The sequence below is a fragment of the Peromyscus californicus genome, unplaced genomic scaffold (genome assembly GCF_007827085.1).
Source record: "Peromyscus californicus insignis strain IS unplaced genomic scaffold, ASM782708v3 Scaffold_16__1_contigs__length_79575227, whole genome shotgun sequence".
NCBI classification, from domain to species: Eukaryota; Metazoa; Chordata; class Mammalia; order Rodentia; family Cricetidae; genus Peromyscus; species Peromyscus californicus.
The window spans coordinates 4,717,857-4,730,848 of NW_026294458.1; the positions used below are offsets into that span (position 1 = coordinate 4,717,857).

General features: G+C 45.4%; 2 protein-coding genes across 6 annotated transcripts in view; one reads left to right on the forward strand and one right to left on the reverse strand.

Annotated features, from left to right (window-relative positions):
• The window catches only part of Map3k13 (mitogen-activated protein kinase kinase kinase 13), a 175,648-nt gene extending 166,892 nt beyond the window's left edge, over positions 1-8,756 (reverse strand). Inside the window, exons 1-2 of one of the 4 annotated variants that reach the window (XM_052740087.1) lie at positions 8,646-8,756; positions 2,820-2,944 (exon numbers count right to left, since the gene is read on the reverse strand). The gene's annotated coding sequence lies outside the window, so the exon portion shown is untranslated. Of the gene's footprint in view, positions 1-2,819; positions 2,945-4,307; positions 4,425-8,645 lie in introns of those variants that run through there. The other 3 variants (XM_052740086.1, XM_052740089.1, XM_052740090.1) reach the window with 3 other exon arrangements.
• Positions 4,538-12,992, forward strand: part of Ehhadh (enoyl-CoA hydratase and 3-hydroxyacyl CoA dehydrogenase) — a 43,343-nt gene continuing 34,888 nt past the window's right edge. The window contains exons 1-3 of one of the 2 annotated variants that reach the window (XM_052740092.1): positions 4,538-5,077; positions 8,369-8,507; positions 8,667-8,916. In XM_052740092.1, coding sequence (XP_052596052.1) covers positions 8,465-8,507; positions 8,667-8,916 — 293 coding nt within the window. In that variant the 5' untranslated portion in view covers positions 4,538-5,077; positions 8,369-8,464. The remainder of the gene's footprint in view (positions 5,078-8,368; positions 8,508-8,666; positions 8,917-12,992) is intronic. The other variant, XM_052740093.1, reaches the window with a different exon arrangement.

The window sequence follows — 12,992 nt, forward strand, 5'->3', positions numbered from 1 at the left end:
TGTACAACCTACTCTCAAACTAAGTTTCATTATTAAAATAAAGACTATACTTTTACATTCTTGGAAAATTCCCCCAGTCCTATTGTAATGCACTGAATGCTATTATTCTAAATGTCCCACAATAAAAGTTTGAAAAGCAAAGAATCTGAAGAAATAAAAGTCACCAGACATACTTGCTGAATCCAAGGTAAATTAGCCAATTCAAAATATACAGAGTAAGACCACCCACACACGGTTCTCTGAATTTTCTTTCCAGCTTACAGGTTTCACTGAGAGAGAACAAGTCACTCTCTGAAATGTCTTGAAGCAGTTCTAAACATCATGGAGAAAGTGGAGCAGCTGGGGAAGTGGCTCAGGGGTTAGGAGCACTGGCTGCTCTTCTAAAGGATCCAGGTTCAATTTCCAGCACCCACATGGTGGCTTGCAATGTCTGTAACTCTAGTCCCAGGGGATCCGACCCCTCTGCTGGCCTCCACAGGCACCAGGCACACATGTGGCACACAGATATAGCTGCAGATAAAACAACTATAGACATAAAATGAATTTTTGAAATTTAGGAAAAAGCAAAGTGAGACAGTAATGTTTGAGATGGTCTGTATGTCAAGTGTGTTGCTGATTGGTCAATAAATAAATCACTGATTGGCCATTGGCTAGGCAGGAAGTATAGGCAGGACAAGGAGGAGAATAAAGCTGGGAAGTGGAAGGCTGAGTCAGAGAGACACTGCTAGCCGCCATGATGACAAACAGCATGTAAAGATGCCGGTAAGTCACGAGCCACGTGGCAAGGTATAGATTTATAGAAATGGATTAATTTAAGCTGTAAGAACAGTTAGCAAGAAGCCTGCCACGGCCATACAGTTTGTAACCAATATAAGTCTCTGTGTTTACTTGGTCGGGTTTGAGCGGCTGTGGGACTGGCAGGTGAGAGAGATTTGTCCTGACTGTGGGCAAGGCAGGAAAACTCTAGCTACACAGTAACTGTAAGATTAAAGAGTACAGAGTCCCAGGGCCAGGGAGAGTACAAGCCCAAACAGTGCAGGGGCATGGGTTTGGTCCTTAGTACCACAGGGGTGCAGAGCACCCAAATGAAACAAACCCCACCCCATTCAGTGACACTGAGCCACCCAAAGAACCCAGGCAAAGGAACAGAAACCCATCCTGCAAGCAAAGGTAAGAGCAGCCATTTCACTTGGGCAGGTCAGAGATGTGCCATGCACCGTTCACAAGTATTGACTTCAGCAGCATGAATTCGTATTAATAGCAACAATCTGATGTGAAAGTTTAAAGCCCACACGATGTCACCACACCCTCCCTGCAGCTCTGAAAAAGAAGTGGAGCACTAAAGTTCTAACAGTGCTGCAGTAAAGACGGTCTTCAGGGGTAAGGATGGGCTCCTGTGTGTAGGAACTGACCACAGCTTTGCTGTGTTTCATAGTGCTCTGAAAATACATGCCCACAGGAAAAAACAAAATAAAACAAAACAAAACCCAAGTACAAAGAAAGTACAAAGGGAATACCTAACCCTTCGGCCTACTTTACACATTTAGTCCAGGCTCTTGGCTTAGGTTTGAAGAAACCTTATACATAATCGTGTGTGTATGTGTGTGCGTGTGTATGTGTATCTATGCACACATATGCTGCTTAAACCGCAAATAAAAGCATGCTGCTCACACAATTCTCTAGTGTTTTTCTCAGTTAACAGTGGACCTTGGCAGATTCTTCCACACATGTATCTCTGGCTCCACTTCATCATTTATTGACATTAGCTGCAAAGTGTTACATGTGCGAAGGCACTTGTTTAACCAAACCTCCACTGTAGCATGCTTACTTCTAATTGTCATTTTCTATTTCCAACAATATTGTGATATATCATTATATGCAGATATTTGTGTACAAACACAATTCTGTGGGCAAGATGAATTATTACAAGTAGCGCCTGTTAACAGAAGCAAGTAAGTGCAAACAAGAAACCAGTATATCCACAGAGGAGACAAAAAAATACCTATAAATTAAGTGCTTAGTGATTAGAAGATGCTAAACATTATCACCGAGTTAGGAGCAGAGTAACAATGGAGAGAGGAAGGAAAGGAGGAGGGAACAAGAGAAAAAAGAGAAGAAAAGGAAACTTACATATCCCCTGGGACAGAAGACTGAGAAAATAAAAAAAAAAAAAAAATGGAGCCGGGTGGTAGTGGCACATGCCTTTAATCCCAGCACTCAAGAGGCAGGAGCCAGGCGGATCTCTGTGAGTTCGAGGTCCGCCTGGTCTACAGAGCGAGATCTCAGGACAGGCATCAAAACACAGAGAAACCCTGTCTTGAAAAACAAAATACAAAAAAAAAAAAAAAAAAAAAAAAAAAAAAAATGGGAAGGGGAAAAAAAGAAAAAGAAATCACACAAATAAGGCTGAAAAAGGTAACATAAGAGAAAAAAGACGTGGTTTCTCTTGCATAAGCCTAAGGCACAAAATAGAATTACTCAATAGATTTGAGACATGCACTATTTCATAGACAAGCTTGGATACCACATGACTGAGACGAGTATTTGAGCCCTTATTTTAACATAGCAACCGCACAAGGAAGAGAATCTCCCAAAAAGGAAGACTCCACAGTACACCTGGTTTCCTCTTTCATTTCTGACCTCCTCAACAGGGAAATAGTCACACTGTGTCATACAAACAAAGTATGTCTCTCTTTGAAAGATCCTGGTTTTAAAAACAGAGATTTAGGCCTAAGTTTTCCTGCCTTCTTGAAGTTTCTTTGGCTCAATCAGGGCTACTCTAACACGCCATCTAATATAAAACACAGCCAACAACTCACCTCTCCCAAAGTGTTAGGATTTGAATGCCACGACACAAATTGACTCATGTTTTGTCCGTTATTGCGTCAGGGGTTTCCTTATATGAAGTCCATTCAGAGTCCATAGGTAGCAGGGTTCTGCGAAACTGAAAACCTCAAAAATGTCAATGCACATATCTAGGTTACCACTTGGATCCAAATTCATTATGGATAGCAGCTACGCCATATGAACACTTAGATATGCAGTTTAGCAGATATGACTCTGAACATGGTTGAAGTGGCCAAGACTACACGAAAACAGTAATACTGACCTAGAAGATCTCAAATTTCGAATGTCTTTTTACCATATTTAAGAGTGGCACAGAAACAGCATATAAAATGGGGTGAGTGGGATACCAGTACTGTCCAGGAATTGGGAAAAGAAGGTCTAAATGTAGAAAAACATAAACTTAACTACAAAAAGGTTTTTGCATGTTTACTTTTGGAGTTTTCAATTGACTTGAAGAAAAGCTTAGGTTTAAAATCTAAAGATGCTTACTAGTTTCTTATGTAAAACACAACCATGCAACGTAAGTTCCTGGTCTCCTACTCCATTCTATCCAATCTAATGATGCAATTCGGGACCTCTCAAGATCAGCCTTTCAGATAGCCCATGCACAGCCACCTCACTGGGACTGCACGTAGGTGGAGACTCTTGCCTCGATCTGACTACACAGCACTATGTGTCATCTGTTCTGTATTCCATTTGATAGCCCAAACAAGGTGGTTACAGTACTAGTTTTTTGTGGGGTGCATGCTCACTCTTCATTACACCTAACAGCGCTTTTAACAAAGGAAACACTTTAATCTTCGCGGGGTTTTTTTTTTTTGGGGGGGGGCTGCTACAATCGCTCCTTTATGTCTATACACAGCAGGTGTATTTCTCATTCATCTTTCAAATGTTGGTTGCTAACATAAGAAGTCTTTAAGAAAAAGAAAGCTTACACCGCTGAAAAGAAAGAATTTATAACATCAGATACCAGCACGGTGCGACCACAGCGGCTTATTTATTATTCAATAACCTCCCTGGGATCGCACCCCAGGAAGTTCTTTCCCAGAAAAGTAAAGGTAGTCGCAGGAAGCCAGATAAGCGCCTTATCCTTTCCACCAAGAGACTAGTACCCGTTTGTAAATTTCAGTAACTTTAAAAAACAAAGGCGTCCTGATTTTCTTCTGCACCCGCATCACAGGGCCGGGAGTGGGCAAGCAAAGTACACTGGAGTCGCGGTGCATGCAGAGGCTGGATGCTGACACCCGGGATGCACTCGGCCGGGTACCAGCCCTTCCTTCCCTGCCGGCGGCGTCTACCACCCGCCAGGCACCGACCTCCAGAAGACCGGGTCGCTGTCCCCTACTGCACCACGGGCTGACTGAGTAAGTGGGCAGCGAGCCTAACTGAGCGCGCGTCGGCCGCCCCAGACGCCACGTCGCCAGCACCCGCGAGCGCCGCCAGGTTCCTAGAAGACTTACTTCCTCAAGGCTCTCGGCCCGAAGCCGAGTCCGCTCGCCCGCAAGCCTCCCTCGCACAGCCTTCCTCCGACAGCGCCGGACACCCGCCCCAGCGCGCAGGCGCCGCCTCCGCCGCCACAACTTCCGCGTGTGACGTCACTTCCGATCCCTTCTGCTCCGCCGCGGGTCTTGGGTTCGCGAGGTTAGGTGTTAGCTTGCGGGACCTGGGCTGCGGGACCCGGGTCCTCTTTTTTTACAGATGCTCTTCCGTGCTTTAAATGCACCGCTCCGATCCACATTAGCGGGCGTCTGGACGAAATCACAGGACCCTTGAGGCTTTTAGATGCCCCGGCTGGGTGTCGGCCTCGGAGACTGCGTTCGCTGGCTGCGATGCTGCCCGGATCACTTCTGAGGGTGTTGGTGTTACTTTACCTCTATGAGCCTGACCCAACTGTGGAAAACACGAGTACCCACAACCTGGGGCTGTTGTTACTTGAGATGACGCATAGAAAGTTCCAGCATACTGCAATGAACATTAAACTGTTACTTTTTTCCTAATGATATACTCTCCTGTTCCAAACTGGAACACGTGTGAACGAAAGCCTGGAACTACTTTTTGTTCAGGGGTTAGCTGATGATACTGGCCACCTTCCCCTTTGGAACTGGATGTAACGTATATACTGGAACCAACTTGAAGCCTCATTGAAAACAACTGCTGAATTACCGTGCTAAGTGCGAGGGAGAAACTCAGGCTGTGCCCTGAAAGAGTGGACATACTCATCAATAACGAGGTGTGTGTGTGTGTGTCTGTGTGTGAAGGCAAACCTCATAATTGACCCAGAAGTGAGGAGAGCTCTGTCTTTTTTTAACTGGCTGAATAGGACCAAATTGCAGACCGACACAGTTCTAGAAGGCAAGCAGACTCTGAATGTACTGCACAGTTTCATTTACTCTTTTGTATTTCAAAGAAACGTCTCAATTTCTACTTTAGAAAGATGACAAAGCTAGTCGTCTTTCACAACACTATTAGTAGTTTTGAAATGTGGGTGATGGGTCAGTGTTCCAAATAACCAAGAAACCCGCACAGACAGTTGAGAGCTGGAAGAGCAGTCAGTGCTCTTAACTGACGAGCCACCTTTCTAGCCCCAATTAGCTGGTTTTGAAAAAACCATGATACTCCATAACTCGAGTGGCATGGGTGGGCCTTATCCAAGTGATGGAGTCCTTCACAGGAAAAAGGTTGAGGTAGGTGTCCTGAGGAAATGGGAATTCTGCCTCCAGGTGTCTATCCACCTTTGGACTTGAGCTATAGGACCAACTCTCATGGGACACCAAGCTCCTGGTCTACCCTGGAGATCTCAGGGTTGCTAGCCCACACAGTTGTGTGATCCAGTTCCTCAGAATGAATCCATGTTAATAGCCATATGACCTTAAATAAATCACATCACCGCTCTAGGCCCTGGGTTATTTTTTTTAAATCTTTCCTGAACAAACACTATGATACTCTAAGTCATGGGGAAAATAAGTAAATTTACCACAGTGACCACTAGATGACAGGAATTAAAGTCAATCTGTCTTTGTTTCTCTCTGGCCCCTCCCCCATCCCATCTCTCCTTTGACCTACTGAACTATTACCTACAATGATGACATTTGAGTGCCCTGAGACTTTGGGAGCTGATAGGTCTTAAACATTTGCTGAATGAGTAAAAAGTAAATAAATTCCAGGGATAGTTCTGAGCTCTTCTGTTCACTTCTAGTGCCCTTATCTTTTACCTATTAAAATACCTCTTTTTAGCTGGGCGGCATGGCACACACCTTTAATCCCAGCACTAGGAAGGCAGAGCCAGGCGGATCTCTGTGAGTTCGAGGCCAGCCTGGTCTACAGCGCAAGATCACCAAAACTACACAGAGAAACCCTGTCTTGAAAAACCAAAACCAAAACAAAACAAAACAAAAACCACTTTTAAAAAATATGGTGGCAGGTATAGATTGGAAAGATGAGACAATAGACTGGAGTCGGGAGGAGAATGAAGGAAAAGCCATTTCGTCACCTTCATTTGCTTGTTTTACAACCTCCTCTATATGACCCGGGGTGGCCTCAACCCCGTGGTGATCCTCCTGCCTCAGCATCCTGAATATTGACCGGGATTACAGGCTTGAACCACCTTGTCAAGCACCATTATACTTTGTGTTCAGCAGAGTCAATGTCAAAACACCATAGTTTTGTGAGTGAAATTACTATAAAACAAACACAGGAGGGTAGCAATGGTCAACAGTCATGTACTGATACTGTTTTACTGTGTTCTTATTTTTGATGCACACTTGAAAACTTACATAATGCGAAGTTAAGATGAGAAGAATCATTAGTGACCCATGAGTATTTTCCTTCTTTTCAGTGAGGCTGAATTGGATTCTTTGCCTGACAGATTGAGCTTTCCAGTAGATAGAGATCTCAAGATGGGAAGAAAGAGCCACCCCTGCTCTTCCCATAGACAGGGACCTGCATGGGCCAGCAGGTAAAAAGTCAGTATTTCCATAAGGTTCACCATTTACCCTCTGGGCATTGGAACAGTTCCAGTGCTTACAACGATTTCCCTGAAGCATTAATGAACTCGAGAAGCCTTCGTGAACTGGGGACTCAAGGCAATGCAGTCGCTACAGTGAAATAATGTTCTTAAGCAAATGGGTGGCATGCAGACGGTGTGCAGTATTTACCCAAGAGGAATGATAGCCTATGAAGTAGCAGAGCACCTCATAAGACAAAGCGAGTAAAATATGAAGGATATGGTGGTTCACTCCAATGATCAAAAGACTATCAAATAGTCAAGCAGTCTATGAACAGCAACATGGTAGAACCTATTTAATCGGCAAATTAAACATCCTCAGACTCAGCCAATATGGATCCCGTGCATATAGACAATCTGTACTGCCAGGCAAAGAAAAATCAACATGCTACCATCTAGCTGTATCCCTAGGCTCACAGTGTGTAACATTATAGAGGGACTAATTGATAGGACGGTGGCTGTTGTTGAGGAACCAGCAGGGTCAGCACTGGGTGACCCTGATAGTAACTGCCCTTTGAACTTCATCCTCTAAATACCTCACTTGCCTCGTGCTGGTCCTGACCCTGTTGAGGAGCCAACTCCAAACAGCCAAGCAGCTTATTAGATTTACACAGAACCCTGCACCAACACCCCACTGTGAGAGGCACAGCAGAAAGTTCTGTGCTCAACTAAAATAAAAATGCAGAGGCGCCATGGCCGGTGGCTGACTCCTCCAACATGGAGAGGACAAAGTACCTCAGGCTGGCTCCAAATATGCTTGTTATCTCCCCCTGCTCCAAGCGGGTGGAGTGTAATAGGGCCACTCAGTGCTATTAAACCTTGAACTCTTACCTGTTCAAGTTCCTAGGATACTGTGGCTGTGTTTTCTCCTAGACACCAGTATCTGAAGGGAGACAAAGCTGAAGCTGCTGCTGCTTATAGGCAAAGAGACCTGGGCTGGCCAGACTTCCGCCAACAGAACACACTAGGAGATTGGGGACTAGTTAGAGTCTACAGATTAGGCATGGTTTTAGAGGCAGCAGATAGAGATTCCTGTCACTTGTCACTTGCTCCCATGAGGCTGTTGTCATCACTGGCACCTGAAGGCGTGCCTTGGGTCATTGGCTGTCCTTGACTTGTGGGCTACAATTATTGGGATGACTCTGACCCCTGCTTGTTCCTGGAACTTCCAGGGCACTAAGCATTTTCTACTAGCTAGACCCTTTCTTAATTTCAAGAAGTAAGAAAACATGTCTGAAAATAATCTTTAGACGTTGTTAAAACTTGGGAGACATCAGCCGGGCGGTGGTGGCGCACGCCTTTAATCCCAGCACTCGGGAGGCAGAGCCAGGCGGATCTCTGTGAGTTCGAGGCCAGCCTGGACTACCAAGTGAGTTCCAGGAAAGGCGCAAAGCTACACAGAGAAACCCTGTCTCGAAAAACAAAAACAAAACAAAACAAAAAAAACTTGGGAGACATCAGTGGAGATTTACACGTGTGTTTTTGTTTTGTTTTGTTTTTTCTTGTCAACCTGCACAGTCTTCTGGCTACTTGGTGGGCTTTGGCAACCATGAGAAACACGCGCATTTGGGAGGACCCTGTCCAGGCTGAGCTTTGAGAGGGAAGAAACAAGGCATGGTTTATTGTCAGTATCCAGCCTACGTCCAGCCCATAATAGGTACGCAGTGCAGGGACGAACTATGCGAAATCCCAGCCCTTCGAAGGGACAGAACCAGAGAGGGATGGGCAAACAGGACCCTCGGGACTTCGTGCCCCAGCAGATGGCTGTTGGTGAAGTTAACACCCCGCAGCTTACCTTTGGCCATTCCCTCTGCAGGCCGAGGAGGCTCACCCTCCCTGGAGCGCAGCCAGCCTTGCGGAGCCGGTGGTGCAGAGGGCAGGAGGCGGCGGCGGCGGCTCCCATTGGTCCAGCGCGTGCCACTCCTCTCGGGGCGGCCCAGAAAAGGAGCCCGGGCTGCCCCAGACGTCCGAGGTGCAGGATACCCGGAGAAAATGGCTGAGTATCTGAGGCTGCCTCAGTCCCTGGCGCTGATCCGCCTCCGCAACCCTCCGGTCAACGCAGTCAGGTAACCGCGCCGGGCCAGGGGTGTGGCGGGTCTGGGTGGGGGCTCGCCTCCCCTAGAAGGGCCGGCCAATGAGCAGCTGGCTCCGACTTTCCTCCTGTCCCCCTGTTAACCTCACAGCTCCGGTCTGGTTCTGGCAAGCCAGGAGCCTACTACAGAGGCGTGGCTTCCTGCAACCCTCCTGCCGGCTTGCAACCTCAGGCTTTCTGTGTGCAGCCCAAAGCTATAGTAGAAAAACAGAGTATGGTCCCCAAGCATGTCAACGCTCCCCGTCTGTTCAGAGCAGGTCTACTGAACAGCATTTTCTGAAAAGCCGAAGTTTTGTTTACTTCACCTGTGATGCCCTCCTGTACAATGTACTTAATACATTACTTTTAAAAGTGAGACCTTTCATCTTTTTGGAATATGATGACGTTCATTTACCTTGTTAATTCCATATCACTGGTGAATAGAGTATAATTCTATATTAGCCTCAGGAGACGTCTCCGGTATGCAGACCAGAAGTGGTGGGCCGGATCACGTCCGATACTGGGTAACATTTCACTGAGATGTTGCTAAAATCACTTCTCTAGGAAAGACCTGCGGCCCAAAGGACAACCCTAGGTGCAGTTTCAGCCAAGTTCACTCCGAGGGGGACCAATGGGTCTATTAGGCTAACTTCAGAACAGTTAGGGGGAGCTAGGAGGAGAGGCATAGATGACCCTAGAGCAGCCACCCTGGAAGCAGCCCTCCCCAGCAAAGATGAGTGCCGCTTGGTTATGTAGGAGTCCCCTCCCATAATCCGTCCCTACTTATATCCTGTAGTTCTTCCTAGAGACCCAAGGGTGCAATTAGAACAGAGAGGGGTGGCTGGGTATTCAGGTGACCTGCTGGCCCCCTCCCTCCGTCCACAAGCCCCGCTTTGATGATCTTTGGTAAACAGGTCCAAACTGAGAATGCTCCTGTGCAGCAGGTGTGAGCAACTGTCCATTCACCCTAGAGAGGGCGTCTGGGACGGACCAAATAAATTATTCCACTCAAGTCCAGTTTGGTAGACTAGTGAGCTTATTGGGGTTTGCTACGAGAATATAGGGGCTTCCAAAGCGACTGAACCACTCGGCAGCCCACCCCAGCATACGGCTCGTGAAAACCTCGTCCTGGGAGACCACCCCCTCACAGCCGCTTCTGCTCCTGTAACCTGGGGGCGGGGGGGGGGATGAATCTTGCAACTCTCTGAGCTTCCTGAGCATCTTAAACATCGGTAAATTTGTTCAGCTTCCAGCGCCTTGTCAGTTTCTTTAGTTTCCTGAATCTTAGCCTTTTCCTCCTTCCAGGAGGGACGCTTCAACCCCAAGGAAATCGCTGTATAACAGCAGAGTAAATCACGTGAAAACAGGCCATTTGGTGAGAATCCCCATCACAAGCTGCTGGAGCAAAACAAACAGCTGCCAGATTGGCACACACCTGGAATGGCAGCGTTCAGGAGCCTGAGGCAGGAGGAAGCGTTGATCTATTCAGACCCTGTCTCAAAAAAAAAAAAAAATACAGAAAAGAGGAGACATGTTAATTTTAACTGAGATTTTAAACCACACTGCCATTAGATTTTATTTTTAAAATTTTTAAATTATTTTTATTTTATTTTATGTGTATGGGTTATGTCTGTGCACCACGTGCATGCCAGGTGCCCACAGATGTCAAATTTTTAATCCTTATTATAATATTGTAATGTTGGAGACACAGCCTTACTGTGTAGTCCTGGCTGACCTGGAACTAGCTATGTGAACTAGACTGGCCTCGAACTCACAGAGATCCACCAGCCTCTGCCTACCAAGTATTAGGATTAAAGGTGTATGCTACCATAACTGGCTTAATATATTACCATATTTATTTTAATGTGAAAGATGGCACTAATACATATGCAGTATTATTGATATAATAATACAATACAGTATGCAGAAATAAAAAGCACACACAAAAATATCCACTCACTGGCCATTGGGGGGGGTGGAAGCAAAATACTGATCATGTCAACTTCACTCTTGATCTCGGCCCAGAACCAGGAAGTGGGCTCCACATGTGTTTTTACAAAGAAAGCATAAGCAATGTGATTCCCTATCCATTTGGGGCGTTCGGATACTGATAGGATTACTAGATAGATGGATTCTGCTGAGCTTTCTGTTCATAATAAGGTACTATGTCCATCAAGAGGTGAGGGGAAATGTCCCAGTCTCATGTCCACAATCCTTCTGGTACTGTTTGATATGTTTCTAGCCTTTAACCTGCTCAGTTCCTCCCCAGCCCGGAGAAATGTAAGTATCTAACTCTAAAGGCTGTATGGGTTAAATGAAGTGGAGATTGTAAGTGACTTCACACTCGCCGCCCTCCTTGCATCTCGGAGCAGCCTTTGCTCAGTCCCCAAAAGTAGCCCCCTTTCTCGGCATCTGCTTCAGACTTGTGATTGCTCACCAACTCTAACAGCTTCCTTGCTTTTTTACCTTAATTTTTTTTATTTTTGGCCTCCCTCCCTGCCTTCCTTTTTTCTGATTTTATGACTGAGGTAGGATGACTTGTCTAATTCTCTTTGTCTCCAACCAGTTAAAATCCTTCGATGATGTTGTAGGCAGCTACGTATCCCTCCATTCTTGGAAGTCACAGTTTCTTCTTAAGTATAGAACATGGCTGATTACTTAACCTGTCTTACAGAGTGATGTTTTTCAACATTTTCTATTACTATAATCTACCTAGTTAAAAAAACTAAATTTAAATTAAGTGCATAAAATTTGAAGATGCATAAATGCCTGCACAATGCAGAACTGAAAGAATTTTCCGAAACCTAGCCTGTCTTTACATGTTATAGATTTTGGAAAATTCTAGTTTTACTTCTGTTTCTTCATTTGGAAAATAAACTGGTTGTGGATCACAAATTGGATTTGATAAGCTTTGGTTTAAGTAACAACAGCAAAAACCAGTAGGGAAATCGTGCTGAGGTCGAAGAAGCTGAAGGGTTAAGGCGGCACGCACAAAACGTTATCTAAGGGGTTGGGGATTTAGCTCAGTGGTAGAGCGCTTGCCTAGCAAGCGCAAGGCCCTGGGTTTGGTCCTCAGCTCTGAAAAAAAAAAAAAAAACATTATCTATGTGTTCATATATGAGTATGGAAGACGGTGGTTGACATCGAGTCTTCCCTGGTGGCTCCCCACTCATTCATCAAGGCACAGTCTCTCCATTGAACTTAGAGCTCACCAACAGGGCTAGTCTGGTTAGCTAGCTTGCTCCTAGGATCCTGTCTCCTGGTCACCACACCCACCCAGCATTTACATTAGGTTTTAGTCTCCAGACATCATGCTTGCTGCTCTTGAGGCAAGTACTTTGACTACTGAGCTATTTTCTCAGCCAATGAATGCTATCATCATCTCAACTCCACTTGGACATCTGGCATTGTAAGCAGGGGAAGTGCTTTCTTAGCTCCCGGGGACCTTGCCTTGCTGGAACCTCTCCATCAGCTGAATTTAGTAGAACTGTATCCATTACACCCATTTTCCTTTTCCCATTTCTGAGTTTTTTCAAGGGTCTGCAAGGACACAGATAAAAGAGGAAAGTTGGGTTGGAATGGGAGAAGTCCCTGTCTTCTCCCAGCCCTGGGATGATTCTGGCTCAATGTGAGAATCTTTTAAAAGGAGCCAGCCCTTTGTATCCCTGGGTTCATATTAGCCAACCATGGATGGAAAGTGTCCTCTTATCCAGGATACTTAGATCTCTGCTGCACACATATCTTTTTTCTTCTTGTATAAAAACTATTAACAAGCATTTCCACATTATGGGATATTACAAATAGTCTAGAATTATAATTTATATGCAGAAAAAGACTTTTGCATTAGGGACTTGAGCATATGAGGAATTTGGAATTCTGAGAGGGATAGAAAGTCTTAGAACCAGTTTCCCACATACACCAAGGAGCAATTACATGTAATTTTTGGACTTGTAAATGTAATGTAGTACTTTTTAATCTATTTCATTATCAGATTGGGTTTCCAATTAGCCGGTCGAAAGCCAGAAGTTCTGTTTGATACCCTCAGGGTTAAAGAGTGGAAAGTGACTAGGG